At 54.1% G+C, this 17,135-nt stretch overlaps 6 protein-coding genes across 6 annotated transcripts; 2 read left to right on the plus strand and 4 right to left on the minus strand.

Moving 5' to 3' along the window:
* Positions 1-434: 434 nt before the first annotated feature.
* On the plus strand, positions 435-1,825 carry J7T55_012679 (cystathionine beta-lyase; the record flags this gene model as incomplete). Its single annotated transcript, XM_053145331.1, has 2 exons — positions 435-1,676; positions 1,739-1,825. 2 exons carry the CDS (start codon positions 435-437, stop codon positions 1,823-1,825), a joined length of 1,329 nt encoding a protein of 442 aa, XP_052992070.1.
* A 3,362-nt stretch (positions 1,826-5,187) lies between these two features.
* J7T55_012680 (uncharacterized protein) lies at positions 5,188-6,785 on the minus strand (the record flags this gene model as incomplete). The annotated part of the gene is made up of 3 exons (XM_053145332.1): positions 5,188-6,499; positions 6,583-6,662; positions 6,735-6,785. The coding sequence occupies 3 exons, from the start codon at positions 6,783-6,785 to the stop codon at positions 5,188-5,190; spliced, it is 1,443 nt and encodes a 480-aa protein (XP_052992071.1).
* A 1,205-nt stretch (positions 6,786-7,990) lies between these two features.
* Positions 7,991-9,927, plus strand: J7T55_012681 (major facilitator superfamily transporter; the record flags this gene model as incomplete). The annotated part of the gene is made up of 4 exons (XM_053145333.1): positions 7,991-8,083; positions 8,213-9,171; positions 9,242-9,375; positions 9,443-9,927. The coding sequence occupies 4 exons, from the start codon at positions 7,991-7,993 to the stop codon at positions 9,925-9,927; spliced, it is 1,671 nt and encodes a 556-aa protein (XP_052992072.1).
* Positions 9,928-10,485: 558 nt separating this feature from the next.
* On the minus strand, positions 10,486-12,303 carry J7T55_012682 (uncharacterized protein; the record flags this gene model as incomplete). The annotated part of the gene is made up of 1 exon (XM_053145334.1): positions 10,486-12,303. One exon carries the CDS (start codon positions 12,301-12,303, stop codon positions 10,486-10,488), a length of 1,818 nt encoding a protein of 605 aa, XP_052992073.1.
* Positions 12,304-13,950: 1,647 nt separating this feature from the next.
* J7T55_012683 (benzoate 4-monooxygenase cytochrome p450) lies at positions 13,951-14,241 on the minus strand (the record flags this gene model as incomplete). Its single annotated transcript, XM_053145335.1, has 1 exon — positions 13,951-14,241. The coding sequence occupies one exon, from the start codon at positions 14,239-14,241 to the stop codon at positions 13,951-13,953; it is 291 nt and encodes a 96-aa protein (XP_052992074.1).
* A 607-nt stretch (positions 14,242-14,848) lies between these two features.
* On the minus strand, positions 14,849-16,659 carry J7T55_012684 (uncharacterized protein; the record flags this gene model as incomplete). The annotated part of the gene is made up of 2 exons (XM_053145336.1): positions 14,849-14,976; positions 15,039-16,659. The coding sequence occupies 2 exons, from the start codon at positions 16,657-16,659 to the stop codon at positions 14,849-14,851; spliced, it is 1,749 nt and encodes a 582-aa protein (XP_052992075.1).
* Between the last annotated feature and the right edge of the window lie 476 nt (positions 16,660-17,135).

Consider the following 17,135-nt stretch of genomic DNA (forward strand, 5'->3'; position numbering starts at 1 on the left):
CCCGCTTATGCACGACGCCGAGCTTCTCCCGGTATCGGCTGCCAGAAGAGCCGCCTCCAGACTGCAGAGTCGCACCGCCCGTCGGCCCATGTACCGATACCTCGACCGACATCCTACCACATACCGAGTACCCCGGATTTCAGACCTTGGGGCGAGCTGCTCCATCTCTGACCATTTCTCACCTCTCCCTCTTCACACCGACCCGACAAGACTCTATCCTGGCTTGTTTATTGGGTTCAAGACATTCGAAAACAGCCTCAATTGCACCCTACCAGAGGAGAGGACCGACACCCTTCAAGCCTTGAACCGGGCCGGCTCGTCAATTCATTATCCGCCACCAATCCACCCCGCATCGAGTCTGCGTGCCGTGACTCTTCACCTGCCCTCCTCCAGCCATTGAGTCACCAACTCCAGGCCTAAACCTTCCACTCACAATGTCAACCCCAACTTCAGCAAGTGGCAGCGCTGCCAAGAAGATCTTCCAAAAGGTCGACCTTGACGGCAACAACCTGCCGCCCTCGCCGGCTCCGTCGAGTCCCGCCAATGGCCGGCGCCGCTACGCCCTTGCCACAGAGCTCGTTTACACCGACAGCAAAGATCAGTATGGCTCCTCCAGCTTCCCCATCTACCGCTCAGCCACCTTCAAGCAGTCCGCCGCAAACCCCAACGGCGAGTATGACTACACGCGCTCCGGCAATCCCACCCGCACACACCTCGAGCGCCACCTGGCCAAGATCATGAACGCCACGCGCGCCCTGGCTGTTGGCTCTGGCATGGGCGCCCTGGATGTCATCACCCGTCTTCTGAGGCCCGGTGACGAGGTCATAACTGGTAATGACCTGTACGGCGGTACCAACCGCTTGCTTACCTACCTGTCTTCCAACATGGGCATCGTCGTACACCACGTCGACACCACCAACGTCGACAAGGTCAAACAAGTATTGTCCAACAAGACCGCCATGGTCCTTCTCGAAACCCCAACAAACCCCTTGATCAAGATTGTCGACATACCAGCAATCTCCAAGATGACACACGACTTCAACGGCAAAGCTCTGGTTGTGGCTGACAACACCATGTTGTCTCCCATGCTCTGCAACCCCCTGGAACTTGGTGTTGATGTTGTCTACGAGTCTGGAACCAAGTACCTCTCGGGTCACCACGACATCATGGCTGGGGTTATCGCCTGCAACGACTCTGCGCTGGGAGACAAGATGTACTTCATGATCAACTCGACTGGCTGTGGCCTCTCCCCCGACGACTCATCACTGTTGATGAGAGGCATCAAGACTCTGGCTATCCGCATGGAAAAGCAGCAGTCAAATGCGCAGGCCATAGCCGAGTTCCTCGAGTCACACGGCTTCAAAGTGAGATACCCGGGCCTCAAGTCCCACCCGCAGTACGACCTCCACTGGACCATGTCTCGCGGCGCAGGCGCCGTCCTGTCCTTCGAGACCGGCGATGTGACCATTTCGGAAAGAATTGTCGAGGCCGCAAGGCTGTGGGGAATCAGTGTCAGCTTCGGTTGCGTCAACAGCTTGATCAGCATGCCCTGCCGGATGAGCCATGCTAGCATCGATCCCAAGACCAGGGCAGAGAGGCAGATGCCTGAGGACATAATACGACTTTGTGTCGGTATCGAGGATGTCAACGATTTGATTGACGATCTGTCACGCGCGGTAAGGCCTCCAAAAAGTTGTAACATCCCGAAGCCGAGCTCGTTTTTCTAACGTTGTGATAGCTGGTGCAAGCTGGTGCCGTGAACATAACGTTGGACGGTTTCCACGCAGCCAATAACGCGGACGCTGCCGAGCAGACAAGTGCGTAGGTTTGGGCGAAATAGAAGGAAGATCACAGGATTTGGCGTCAGGGCGCATTTCACAAGGCATTTTGATACTCCAAAAAAAGGGTGATTTTGGTGCACAGTCACTGGGCTTCAACCAAGAAAGCATTTCATTTCTCAAAACAAACGCATCAACCTATCGAGACACTGTGAAATGGATGACATGCGCAGGTTCGGCAACGAATGAACATCTGCAAAGCGAACAATTTGCAGAAACACGCCTCGCCTCGTTTCACATCTTCGGGCGTTCCTGATCCGCGGCCTATATGATTGTCAACGGACGAGCATTGATCAGGTGGAAGAGACTCTTCGTACCTCGGGGACCTGTGGCAACACGTTCCACTCGGGAAAGGGCGTTTTATCCCTCGCGTATGTAACCTCCCAAAGCCAGAGCATCGGCGATGGATTATCTCGTACAGACTCGGTCTTGGTCGGCTGGCTATTTCGGAAGCCGTCAGAGCCACGGAATTGGTTCAAGGAGATTAAGAGGGGTCTTGCCTGGACTTCTGTCCGGAGGACTTGGCCTTGCGTGGTTTGGTGTCGTGAGACATCTCCGCGCAGTGGGTATCGATAGTTTTGGGGATAGGCCGAGGACTCCAGAAAGTGAGACAGAGGGGGCACAGTTTGAAGGTGTCTCGGTTGAGTTTTCTCACTTGTAGAGAAGACGGGGTTTCAAAGACTCAAGCAATCAACAAGAGGGGAAAACACACTTCGAGGACCTGATCGAAAAAGCGTCCCCGTCTCCGTTGTCCGTGGTCGTCGGCCCTCCCTTTTATGTACCCAGGCCATGATGAGGATGCGCACCGGCTGGTTGTTCTGCTGACGCTTTTGGCCCTCGGTCAAGACGCTCTACTCCAGAACAGAGCTGCAAAAGGCTTATCGCATATTTCGATTCTCACCGGGTTGCGACTGACGTCTCGATGGGCAACCCCACGAAGGGGAAGCAGAGACCGGAATATGATATGAATGCAAATCGTGTAACCATTGCGCAGTAGGCGATAGCCACGCTGACCCGCGCATGCGCATAAAGCAAAATAGGCTGGGTCCCCAGGAGTGACAAGCGGGTGTCATAACATTTCCGCGCGGATTGTTTGTATAGGGGATGTATTCATCTTCACGATTGAGTTGTGATAGCATCTCTCTATCTCGCACCGGAGCACCTGTGCAACCACACCTTTCGACGACACTAGCCTCTCGTGCGTCTTCACCACTGGCGGACGTCGAAGATCCCGTTCTGGAAACCCTGGGGGCCTGGCCAGAGTCGAACAAGCGCAAAACACCCAATTACGAGCCATCCCACTCCCTCCCGCATGGGCAGACAGGCCAGACGCAATTGGCTCTAGGTGTGGGCAAAGACGAGCATGGATCCGAATTGCCGACAGGCTCTTTCTTAATTCTTGCCGCGATAGCACACCCTCAGGCTCTTGGGAGGCGCCTCCGAGTATGCAGGTGCCGCCTAGGGTACCGTCGGCTTTGTTGACGACGACGTTGGCTCCGTTTGCACTTGCCCTCTCTCCCTGCCGTGCCCCTTAATACACCTGAGACTCGTGCCCTTTCGCTCGCAACGCCTTTCGCTAGTGCTGGAGAAAATAAAAGGGGAAAAAGGAAAGGCAGCGTGGGGAGCCAGTACACCGGTCGACTTAGAGCTGAGACTTGTCATGTACGTGGCTCAAAAGGGAGCACAGGGACGGCACAGGCTCACCTGTTTGCAGGCGAAAGGAGGGTTTACTCAGGATAAACGCGATGGTCACGTAGACAGATGTGCACGAACCATCATGCTCATGGTCAAACACGAAATATGACAGCCTCATTCAGTGGATATCATGCGATGAATTGGTGTGTCAAGGTGCGTCCTCATACAGTAAGTGTATGGGGGCAAATAGAAAACCTCCAAAAGCTAATTTTCTGTGAATGACAAAACTGCCACATCATGGGAAACACGCGGGCTGCGAGTTTCCGTCCTTGGCCACTCTATCGTTGGGGCACACACGGTCGCGCGGTCTGGAATGAGATTGACCGAGGGCGTGGACCACCAGCCGCCGCCCGTCTCTCGCTGCGTCGCCTGTCGGGCCGGCATATGAGCGGACACTTGAGGGAGCGAGCTGGGAGCAAGAGCCGTCTTGTGGCTTTCTCCTAGTCGACCAGCCCCCACCACAGGATCGATCGACAGCATGGTTCCAGGAAAGCAGGACATCGAGCCATCCACGAGGTAGCGAAGTGTGTGGTACTGCAGAGACGACGGCTCCACCAGCTGATTCGAGACTGCATCCTAAATGCGTGGCTCTTCTGTCAAGACTCCTCGTGCAGATCATCCTGCATGACACTCGTGGATGACTGTGTTTGCGGCGGTTTGATATGTATGAAAACCCGAGGTCCAGTAGAAGTGGGGGTTAAGGGTAGGCGACGAGAGTGTTATAGACACGAGGAGGGATGTTTCAACCACGAGAGCGGATTCCAACTCTCCTGCGCCTTTCCATTTTTAGATTTTCCATCGAGTCCTCGCGAGGTCTTGCCGTCTCCCCGCCCGCCCGCCGTTCGTCCTCGAGTCTCGACTCTCGGATTCCCAGGATTGCTAGTCCGAGATTAACAGCCATCCACCACGGATCCGGCAGCGAGGCAAGCGAGCGGAAATGTTAAGAGACGGGCGGAAGGGAGGGGACGGCCCTCACCGCTCCTCCCTCTCTCATCACCTGCCTCGCTCATAACTCATGCGCATGCCGCGGCTTTCCACTCTGCCATCTTGTTTTATGAAATGTCACGTAGTACCATGTGGTATACTCCGAAGTTCTGCATGAGCGAGAAAAGCAAACAAAAATCCGGCTTGAAGGAAACGAAACGGCGCAGTTGGCCAGGCCATCTTTAGCAGCAACGCCTCAGACTGATCCAGAACCTCGCCGATGTTTTGCGTACCGATGACGGATGGATAGCGTACCCAGTGCATAATGCCCCTTCCCGCGAGCTTGCCGGATCTTGTTGTGGGTTCCTCAGCCTCACCGGACACGGCACGCGTTGGACTCGCTTGCTTCGACAGGCGTTGGAGGGGTGCTGTGATTCAAAGCTCTAGGTAAATGACACCAGCGGGTAGCCGCCTCGCGATCGAGCCAAATTCATAGGTGAGTTTTTCCGGAGAATCCTGAGCACTGGACAGGTGGAACAAACAGCGTCCGTTTGCAACAGATCCTTCTTTTATTTTCATGGTTTGATTATCGGTGAAAGGAGTCGTACTTGTACAGAATAATCCACTTCCAGGACATTTCTCAAAACAATGTGTCCAAGAGCGCATGCAGTGCCAATCTTCTTGTAGTGTGGAGGAACGCTCATTTGAAAAATGCGTGATGTTGCATTCTCTAAGCCTCAAATCGGTCTGGCAGGACGATCGGCGCGATCAGCGTCCAGACATACATTGCATAGCAGATCCAAGAGCTGATGATTTTGACCCAACTAGCCCAATAGGTACGTCCGACGGTGGCGAAGTCGTCTTCCTTCTGGTCGTCATAGCCCTGTGTGATCAGTGTGGCAACCCACGCTGTCGCAAGGAAAAATATGATGTGGAACACGGCGTAGTTGTACTGAGTGCTGCCGCGCTCGTCATCATGCGCCGAGTTGTCGCCACTCGAGCCGTCCTCATCATCATCTGACAAGAGTGCATCGGCCGGTAGACTTCCCTCCTCCACCGCCCTTCGCAGCGCCTCGGCGCGCATCTCTCGGCGCGCACTGGGCTGGGTAGTGACCAGATCATGCTCGTCTTCGTCTGGTAGGCGGATAGCACCCCTGTTGTTACCCAAGCCAAGGCTTTGAGTAGCTGCCCTGGTTGTAGTGTAAGCAACGGTGAGCATTGTAACGACGGCACCGAGAACGATTGTTGTGGTTCGCGTGCCCTGGGAGAAAGCAAAGGGGTTGCAATGTTTGGATCCATCGTCATCGGGCTCCATCGAGACTGCCGACATGGTCAAGTAGGAGCAGTAGATGGCGACCATAGCTGACTGCGCTAGGCCAGCCTTGGGATTGACCTCCTGGACGGCTGGGTGCACAGAGATTGCCGAGATAGCGATCCACAGCAGGAGGTTGATGGTGATGACGGCCTGGTTCATCGAGCAGCCGCTGCTCGCAAAGAATATGTACTGAACGATGCTCATCGCGAGGGAGCCGATGTACATGCCCAGCGTGGACCCGATGAGGACGAATCTCCATGCGCCCGAATCGGTGTTCTCGATCTGCTCGAGGCAGTATTCGGCCCAGGTATGTGCCAGGTCGACCAGCAGGATGAGACCCAGGATGAGGAACAGCATGGCGGCAAAAAATGACACGTAGTTGCCCCAGAAGACGAAGAAGGGGTCCGGGATCAGGAAAGACAGGACAATGAAGGCCAACCAGGCAATGACCTTGGGTCCCCAGTAACCATTCTGCAGAGCGGCTCGGGGATTTTTAGACGAGGTGACACCGACCATCAGACCGGCGAAAATAAGGTGGAACAGGCCCAAGGCAAAGTTTATTCTGTGTACCGCAAGCCATCCGTAACATTGACCGGAGGGGCAAGTAATTTGGACGTAATCGAGCGTGAGCTTCTGGAGGTTTTTGATGGCCCATGGCGTGAGCATTATCCACGATAGGATCGAGTTGACGAGGAGGATAAGGGCATAAGCGATACGAGTAGCGACACTTGTGTTATTGAGTTAGCCGAGCTGTCGTGACAGTATAGGCAGGACCGCTCAAGGGAAGGGGAGGGGTGTATCACAACTCACCTGTTGCCGCACTTGCCGCAGGCGCTGCACACCATGGAGCAAGTTGCCGCGCCACAGCAACTGGCAGCGAAGGACACGAGCTAGAGAGCACAAAAGCAAATGATCAGCTACTTCTCATGTGGCTCGAGAGATTGTTGACGGTCAAGACCTACAGTGCCTGCGCTGGGCAGGGCCAGGAGCGGAAGAGAGAGTAAAGCACCCATCCTGGGATTGGGGGACCGGGTTGCACCACCGGCAGTGTTCGTATCTGAGGCGCCGGAGCTGGCAGGTATTCCAGGTCGTTTGTGCAGGAATTAGAGGTGCGTTCGACGCTGGTCGCAGACGTGGGCCTGTCGATGTCGTCGCGGGTGGGTGGTTGGAGTGCTGCTAGGGGCGTTGTTGTTGATGTTTGAGAGTCCGAGCAACTGGGCGGCGTGGCAGGCAGACCGGAGCAAGGAAGCTTCCAAGGATGTCTCCATGACGCCGAGCAAAATCACGTGGAGCAGGGACCAGTCATACGTAGCTGCTCACGAGCCACGTCCTCCACGTCCTCCAGATTACGTACACAACGTGCAGACATGCAATGCCACCCATTCACGCCATTCTGCAACAGTCAGAGTTACCCTTCCAGGCCACGCCAGGCCACGCCAGGCCTCCTCCCCACCCCCCATTCCCCGAGACCCTTGTCGCTGCATCACCACCTTACAGGCGCCAACGGGTTCCTGAGATCTCTTTGCCGGGACGGGCGGACCTGCATACAAATTGCGACGGATCAATTGGCCCTGGACGTCTTTGTTGATCTCACCGTGGCCCTTCTGTTGTCTTGGTGGAGGGTTGGCATTAGCTCAAAATTTGTAATGTGCCGTGTATAAGATGAGCAACTGCAGCCTGATTTCGAGGACCAAGAACAAAACAGTGTCAGAATATCCTCATCTTCTTTATATAGCGGGATGCACCAGGGGTGGAACCGGCCCACGGCTACCCGGCAAGCCTAACACGGCAGCCCGCCCCACTTCCTGTCGCCTATCGACTGGCGTGACTGGCTCCCGTCTACCTCCTGTGCATAGTATCTCGGTACTGTGGTAAGACGCCGAGCTATCAGGCCTGGGCTGTCAAGCAGCTCGCAATCCTGGGAGCTGCATGGCTATCAGTCAATCGCCTATCGAAATCCGGCGCCATGCCCTTGGAAACTACAGGGGCCACTTTAATCATCAGCAACACGTAGTCTACCTATCTCCCACCTTTGCCCAAGAACATCCGTGATAATTCCGGGCCCTTTTCCCTCCCAACCCAGAACACAACACTCATTCTTTCCTCATGCTTTTGTCTTTCCACCTTCTCTCCCTGATGTTCCAGAACACGACCTCGGACCATCCATAAATACAGCATTGATGACTGCAAACAGCCCGTCCTGACACAATCAGCAACCATGGCCAACATGAAGGACCGGCAGCAGCTGCACCGCGCCCGCATCATCTCGAGCGTGGCAGCGACCTTTGTGTCCCTGGCCTGTGGAAGCAACGTGAGTGCACCCAGATCCCAGGCCCACGCCTTGTATATCTGAAAGTCCCGCAATGTCGTGGCACGTCGAGCCACAGGCAAATCAAGGCAGGCGACAGATCGCTAATTCTTCTGCCGCTCCCGCACACAGTATGTCTACTCGGCATGGGCCCCTCAATTCGCCGACCGCCTCAAATACTCAACAACCCAGAGCAACCTCATCGGCCTCGCTGGAAACCTCGGCATGTACGCCTTTGGGATGCCCGTTGGAATTCTCGTCGACGCGAAGGGACCCCGCCCGGCCGTCCTCCTCGGGTCCATCATGCTGGCCTTGGGGTACTTCCCACTACACCTGGCATACGATAAAGGTTCCGGCTCTGTCGCCCTCATGTGCCTCTACTCGTTCCTGTCCGGTCTTGGTGGCTGCACGGCCTTCGCCGCGGCTGTCAAGACGTCTGCCTTGAACTGGCCGCATCACAGGGGAACGGCGACGGCCTTTCCCTTGGCTGCATTTGGGTTGAGCGCATTCTTCTTCTCGCTAATAGGCGGCTTCCTCTTCCCGGGAGATACGGGCGACTTTTTGATGCTCCTGGCTTATGGCACGTCTGGCATGACCTTCCTCGGTTTCTGGTTCCTCCGTGTAATCCCACACCACGGCAGCTACCAATCCGTGGCTGCCGACGAGGACGAGGGCAAGGTTCGATCAGATGCTCCCTTTGTCGAGCCTGGTAGGTCCTCCCGCACTTTCCCCTCTACTAGCACGTCCACCTTACCCACGAACCAAGCGGATCAAGAAGCCGGAATCGCGGCCTCAGCGCCGAAGCACCCCTATGACTTGACCAGTGGTCGGACCGGAGACGGCGAATCGTCCACGCTCACGACGGCAGCTTCATCTACAATCGTCGCCGAGGCGGACGATTCCGACGAAACCTCTTCACTTGTTTCTTCCAAGGGCTCCTCGGTGGCAGGCGAGGTTTATGTGCAGAACGTTGATATGGATCGGTCTCATTTGGTAGATATCCGTGGCTGGGAGATTCTACGTAATCTCGAGTTCTGGCAATTCTTCGCCATCATGGGCATTCTGGCTGGCATTGGCCTGATGACAATCAAGTGAGTATACGCAAGCTTTGCTGCCCTTTAAGGCAGGATTTCCGCGCACGAAACTTACACGGCAAAACAGCAACATCGGGCACAGTGTGCAAGCATTGTGGCAGCACTACGATGATTCTGTGAGCAACGAATCTCTGCTCAAACGACAACAGCTTCACGTATCGATCCTCTCTGTTTGCAGTTTCTCCGGCCGTCTGTTAAGCGGTAAGTCCCTCTAGCCCTGAAATCATGGACCATTGTTTCTTCTCAGTAATCTAACCACATTCACCAGGTGTTGGCTCCGATTTCCTTGTGAAAGTGCTTCACGCAAGCCGCGTCTGGTGTCTTGTCGTCGCGGGATTCATCTTCACCATCGCCCAGGTGTGCGCCTTGGATATGGTCAACCCAAACCTGCTGGGATTCGTTTCTGGCCTCTCGGGTCTCGGCTACGGATTCCTCTTTGGCGTATTCCCTTCCATTGTTGCAGAGAGCTTTGGCATACACGGTCTCTCTCAAAATTGGGGCCTCATGACCATGAGCCCGGTCGTTTCCGGCAACATCTTCAACCTCTTTTATGGAGTCGTATTTGATCACCACAGCGTGGTCGGTCCCAATGGCGAGCGCTCATGCGTGGAGGGGCTGCAGTGCTACCGCTCGGCTTATCTGGTTACGTTGGGAGCTTGCGTGGTTGGCTTCGTTCTCACTCTTTTTGTTATCCGTCACCAGTCCATCCAGAGGGAGAAAGAGGTTAAGAGCAAAGATGCCCTCGAGGATTGATTTTATTTTGGGGGTTTGGAAGAGGGGCTGTTGGTACAGTTCGGTCGTCGCCGCGGCGACACGGGATGCCTGTTAGATGAATTAGACAGCATAGAGAGTTCAGGCGTTCATTGAGGGTAAATGGGGGTTTAGATCTGGATTGCGGTCTTCCTTTTTTGGATTCGTTCTGGGTTATAGACGGCGGTGAAGTGGGAAGGCTTGGGTCCCTATTAGACAGACAAGGTTGTTGGGGCGACAAGGCGAGACTCTAATTATTTATATTGTTACCGCGACTCATCAGAAGGACGCATTGCATAGTATAAGATGCACGACGTCAGCCCTGCCTTGCCTGTCTCATTCTGAATATGTGCACGAGGATATTTTCAGGGTGTAACGTTTTCTCAGTAAATGATTGATGTATATTACCAATTATCGCAGGCTAGTGGTCTGTCGCACAATAATTTAGGCACTCTATTCTATTCGAACTCAAAAAACAACGCTCATCCCGGCTACCATTCCCTCGAACACCAGTTCTCTAGAACAAGACTCCATCTTTTATTATCCCGCCAAATCCAGCAACTACTCCGAAGAAGATACAGCGAACTTGCTCATGGCCCTCAGCCTGCCACCGTAGATGTAGAGCAAGAAGATACCGATGATGCCGATCGTACTCAGGCCACCCAGCAGGCTAGTGCCCCGCGCAACACCCAGGTTCCCATAAAGGGGCCCAGCGAACAAGATACTGCCACACGCCAAGGCGCTGCGGAAGAAGTCGTTCCCCGCGAAAAGACTGGCGGCGTACTGCGGGTAGCTGATCGGAACGTAGACAAAGATGCATTGCATCACCACAAAGACAGTAGCGCCATAGAGTGTGATACCAATCGTGGGCGCGATCCAGGGGAACTGCGGCGCGGCGGTCCACGCAAAGATGAACAGGCCGACGGTGGGCCCGAAGGCGGCAGCGAGCGCGGGGACGAGGCGGCTCTCCTGGACGGGCCAGCCTTTGGCCTTGATCCTGGGGTTCATGTAAAAGTAAATATAGCTAATGTAGATGGCAATACCAATAAGGCAGGCGACAAGAATGCACAGGAACACCAGGCCGATCTGCCCAGCCGTCATGTCATAGTAGACGGGGTAGACGAGCGGGAAGACCTCGAAGAAGCTGTAGTAGATGCCGTATATGATGGCGGTGTAGATCTGCACGAACAGGATGGCCGGGTCCTTGAGCGTGATCTCGAGCGGCTTGATCAGCGCGTCCACCAGCACCGCCGACGTCTTGAGGTTGCGCTGGTCGATCTCGCTCTGGCTCATGAAGCGGTCGTTGCCGGTGAGCTTGCGGAGGCGCTGCGCGCGCCTCAGCAGGATGGTGGGCGTGCTCGTCTCCGGCAGGAAGAGGAACATGGCCAGGAACATCGGCGAGGCGGCCCAGATCACCTCGAGGAGGGACCACCTCCAGCCCATGATCGGGACCGAGTAACCCGAGAGCAGCGGGCCCAGGGCCGGGCCGCAGTATGCCGCGCTGACCCAGGCGATCATGGCGTATGGGAGCGACATGAGCGAGTACATGTCTCCGACCGAAGCGCCGCCAGAGGCCAGGCATGGAGACCCGAAGAAGCCCTGCAAGAAGCGGAGGACCATCAGGCCAGGGTAGTTCTGGACGAGGGCGGTTGGGATCGAGATGATGGTGTACAGGAACATTGTGATGACATAGATCGGGTTACGGCCGATGGCTGGGAGCTCAGAGAGGGGGCTGAAGATCAGAGGGCCAGTTCCGTAGCCGAGCACGAACAGCGAGAGACCCAGTGCGGCCTCGGTCTTGCCCACGCCGAACTCCTCCATGATACCTTCCTCGGATGTGGTGTAGATAGCTGACGACATGTACACCACGAAGGTGTAGAGGCAGATAATAGTTGTCACAGCAGCACGGCGGGCATTGGACCAGTTCTGAGGGTTCTCGGGGTCGTCAGAATAGTACCAGTCTACGAGTATGGCACCATCTTTCGTCTTGCGCGGCACAATAGGTATGGATCTTGACTTCTCGAGCTCGTGCCTCTCATCAACCTCGAGCCGATCCGCGGTGTAAGGTGTAGTCTCTTCTCGGCTCTTGGTCCGCTGGAGGCCCAGACGTGATCTTTCGCCAGGTTTCTCATAGGGCTGGGGGTCTTCTTCCCTCCTTTCTGTTTGCTTTTCTTCGTCATCGGACACTGACGACTCTGAAGATGAGGATGGCACGCTGTCAAACGTGGCTGGCTGGCTAGGCTCCTCGTTGTTCATCAATTGTATCCATGGTTCGGGTAACTGAAAGTCGGGTTTCTCCTCTGGGTACTTCAAGTACCTGTTGTGGGTAACGAGACGGATAATCCCGCCAAGGGCAGAGTCTCGTACCAGTGACGGCATGTTGTACGCGCCTACGGCCGAAAAATCGAACTAGACTTATAAAAGAGATCTGCAAGCGAGTTGCTGATAGTGCTCCGACTTGAAGTGATGCCACGAACAAAGCAAGTAAGGCTCTGTTGGGTTTCTGTTGGGTTATGGGATTACTTGTGGTTGTTGGAAGAGGAGGTGATGATGATGATGGGATATCAACCTCAAGCAAGATGAAGGAGCCATCATACTTATACATTGTCCTATGTCAGGCTTAATGGGAACAATGGTGTCAGATATGGTATAGATGTTACAAAGCTGTGATCCAGACTAAGACTTGATTTTGCTGACGGAATTAAACATATTCGCGTGTGTTTTCCAACGTCGACGGGCCAACTTTCGTTGCAAGATTACCAAGCGGAGATAAACTAGCTGGAAGAAAACGCCCTAATCGCCAGCATGTCAATGATATAAGTTTAGTCTCCCCTGATCATAGTCGTGGTGTGTCGGGGATTACCCTGGCATGATAGCTACAGTCCGAAGGATGTCAAAAGTTCTCCGAATCAGATCTGATTATCTGGACCCTGGATTAAGTGGGATTCGCTGCAGGACAAGTAGATCGGTCTATCTGTTTCAGGACAAATCGACCTCGAGAGACCGGCGCGATTAGTAACCCTCACTTACTAGTCTGTCTAGCGCTGCTCTTGGCGTGAAGTCTCCCGGATGCAAGCGGCGTTTAGGCGCATTTATCAGCAGCCAGTAGCTCCCGTCAGGTTGGAAGGGGGTCTCATTGGCTGGCCTGGCCGATGCGTCATAATGGAGATTGGAAATCGGAGTTTGCAATCGGCCTTGTGGAGGCTTGCAGAAACGTCTGCCTTGTCGATAGATCCCCGAAGGCAACGTGCCTGTAAATGCCGGATATAATCTGTGTAACTCTATCGGTCGTCGACCGCTTTATTTTATACAATGATGAGTGTGAGTCATCTGGCCTAGATTAGCATTATCTCGTCCATAGCCATCCATCTGCATTTGAATACCCTAGCAGGCCAAATCTTGAAGTCGTCCATTGCATTATAGTTTTTCTGTCTCCCAAGGCCCATCACTTTAGCCTCTTCGTTTTTCATTCTGAGATAGCCCAGGAAGCTTTCAATACAAGTCTCATTCTCATCTTAAAGCAAACGTTGCAATGCGAGGAATTTCATTGCCGACCTACGTGACGCCTCTCTCGCCACATCCATGAAAGGTTCCTTGGTAAGACGTGCCATTGAGGTTAATCAGCAGTACCAAATGGTTTTTATCACTCTTCTCACTCACATGTTGTTGACGATGAAGACCAGGGGCGAGAGTATCAATTCAATCCTTGTGTGTCTAGCTGTTATGGACATGTCCTCGTTTTCACGTCTTCTTCCGAGCCTTGCTCACTCACACGGATTCACCACTGGCTCTTCAAGCCAAATGAGTTCTCTCTCATCCCTGAACGGCCACTTTGCATTCCGAGTCCAGAGTGAGGTTGATGGCCAGCCAAGAGCTGAATGAGCAGAGGTCACAGGGAAGCAGATGATGCTTGGACATGCTTGCGCTAATGTAATGTTTGAAGTCCCTTGTCCCATTTTGCACCGTGTGTGCCTTCCTATCTTTATCATAATACTTCGAAGTTTACATGCCTCAGGTTATCCCGGGTTACCCGGGATCTCCCCCCGTGTCGCTGGGCCAGGCGGCATGGTGCTTGACGGCATGTCCTTCCCTGAGGGGATGGAGCTTGGTGTCCCCTTCTGGAGCCTCAACCGCCGGCCCGAGTACTTTGACGACCCCCTCGCGTACAGACCCGAGCGCTGGGTTCCCGTGGCCCAGGGTGGCGAGGGGCTCCAAGCGGGCGTTGGACAGGCGGCAGCATTTACACTCTTTGGACAGGGCCGCTTCACTTGTCTGGGCCACCACCTGGCCATGCAAGAAGCAAGAAGTGACCCTCATTCTGGCTCGACTAATCTGGCTCATTGACATGCGCCAGGAACCAGGTAACAATCTCGGTGGTGGAAGAGGGAACGCAAAGGAGGGACGGGAGTGCCCGGGAGAGTTCCAGTTGTTGGACCGCTTTGCTGGTGATGGAGACGGTCCGTCTGTACAGTTTCAGTTCAGGGCGCTGTGAAGAATACGACATCGGAAATACAATCTACGGCACTCTCTGCATGTAACACTCGTCTTGTAGATCATTTAAAAGTACTGCCTAAACATCTTTTCAATTATAATTGAAAGTTTTCCCTCTGGAAAGAACAACTATAGTTCTGGTGTTGAGTGTCTGAAACAATGGCGGACGAATTCAGTTAGGTGTGTCAAACCAACTTCCACTGATCATCTATGTTGTTCATAATTCGTCGAGCACTGTGGCGATGATTCAAGTCAAGAATTATGCAGGCCCCAATATCTTTTGACGTTACTGCTCAGTGTTGTATCGTATCCTGCGATGATGTACTTAAGTACACTTCTCCTTATGCATTGGCGTGGGAAAAGTAGATAGGGCACCAAGGACTTGAATGATAAGATTTTCTTTATGTTCTTATAAGAAATTAATGTGTGCTGGTTATTCAGCTGAAATAAAAGTATCATCGTCAATCTTTTGCGCGAGAGGAGTATATCTCCACCTGCTGAAAAATGCCGGCGTCTTCCCCTTGCCGCCGTTGTTAGTAGCATATGCGCCAACGATGGTACCTGCATGGTGATTTCAGTACGTTTCAGGTCAATGCCTCTACTTTTACGCCAGGTACGCTCACCTGTGAATGGCCCGGTGCCTCCAGAGACAATCAAGGCGCTCGCAGACCCAATTTCTCGGTACTCTCCTGGGCTTGAGGCCGGCGCCGCGCCGAAGACGTACAGCGAATCGCTGACAGCAGAAACTGACAGACGGATCTTCTCCGGTCGCCAGGCCCTCGGGACAGGAACGATTATCGTCTCGGGAACAGTAATGTTGGGTTTCCCGGACGCCTCCACACGGAACCTGAAAGCTAAGGTCGAGTTCGTCCCGTTGCGAGATGCGAGATTGACGATCCCCAAGTCGATGTGCTGAACTTGTGTCAGAAAGACTGAGATGCCTGCTTCCTCCTCTTCAACCTCGGGCTTGAACGACACGTCAACGGTGTAATTGAACAGGGTTGCGCTCTGCTTGCGAGCGATGAACCCGAGGCCATCCTCAGCCGGCTGGAATTCAGGCGTAGCAGACAGGTTGACTGGCGAAGGGGATATCTGGAGCGTGTTGGAGTGCCCCTTTGGCGAGACGGCGAAGAGTGAGGTCTTGGGAGGACGCCAGAAGAGGAAGTGCCTTGGGATACCCGAGCCCGGCACAAAGTCAACGACATCTGGGTCATCGATCCAGTGGCCGTCTCCAGGGATGCGTTTGTTCGTCGGCGGCAGTGGCCCAGTCATTGTGCCGAACACAGGATCCAGGATCGGCCACTGATTCTCTTTCCAGTTGACTGCAAAGAGCACCGTCTCGCGGCCCATTGGATAGATCTCCCACTCGGGGCCGGACCTGGTGGCTAATGCGACCCCCCACCAGTTTCCCGAGGCATCTTGGAACAAATCTGCGTGTCCAACAGTTTGGAAATACCTGTTAGTATTTTTAGCTGTTAGGAACGGGTTCTGCGGTGCCCCCTCAAATGGGCCTTCGAACTGTTTCGCTCGAGAAATAGTGACAGAATGGTTAGTCTCCGTACCACCCTCGCCGATTAGCAGGTAGTAGTAATCGTCCTTGTGATAGAAGTGAGGCCCTTCAGGGTTGCGATCGCCGGTTCCGTTCCAGACTTTGGAGGGCTCAGTTGCTGTGCCTGTGGAAAGATCGATCTCGCTGACCCAGATGCCCGCCGCGACTGACATGTAGACCTTGCCCCCATCCCAGAAAATATCTGGATCGATATCGTTGGCGGGATTCTCAACGTGTAGAGGGCCAGTCCAGGAGGCATCATCGAAAGGGTCAGTCGTGGTAAACAGCAAGATCTTGGGCCCCCATCCTTCGTACCAAGACACGTAAGACGTGATGAGGTAGAAGGTGCCTTTGTGGTATCTAATAGTCGACGCCCATATTCCTTCATTTTGTCCCGAGTTCCTGGATAGTTCCGGTAATTGTTCAGGCCGTGTCAGGGCGTTGCTCGCAAGTTTCCAGTTGACTAGGTCTTTGCTGGCATAGACCGGGACACCCGGAAAGGCTAAGAAGGAAGAGACAGTGCAAAAGAAAGTGTTTCCCCATTCCTTCACGAACGTGCAGCTAGGATCCGAGTTCCATCCCGGGAGAATCGGGTTGTGAAACGTCTTATTCGCTGAAGCCGCCTGCTGGGACTGGCCTTGGGCTGCCAGTGTGAAAACGGACAGCCAAATGAGGCTGAAGAACTTCACATGCATTGGGTTGTTTGGCGTTGAGAGATTCGCCTTCTGACATCGGCCTCGTCTTTTAAATCATAATGGCCGGACATCACGGTGGCATCTACAGCCTATTTATACCATACAATGAGATGTCCAATGGCCCTTGCACCGTGCCATTGGGCCACGATGATGTACATGATGTTGAACCTTCTTTTGTTCGGATCTCTTGACAATAGCATGCGAGACTAAGAATGTCGTATTGATTTCTTCCGCCAATGTCGTGAACACGACGATCTCTTTGCAGCATGGTGCGGGGGTGAACAAATATCCGGCCTAGAAGCCGCCGTGAACTCCCCGCAATCTTGACGGCTTGCGTCCCGACGTTACCGTCGCATGTGTATACCAAGACTGCCTACCTGGACAATGGGCCGAGCCGGTTGCGTTGTTGGTATGTGAAGCCGAGGGGTTTGAAATACACGTTGGATCCGAAAACCTTAATTCCGCTGGGTGCTAAG

The sequence above is a fragment of the Diaporthe amygdali genome (assembly GCF_026229845.1).
Source record: "Diaporthe amygdali strain CAA958 chromosome Unknown NODE_20_length_815715_cov_65_842320, whole genome shotgun sequence".
NCBI lineage: Eukaryota > Fungi > Ascomycota > Sordariomycetes > Diaporthales > Diaporthaceae > Diaporthe > Diaporthe amygdali.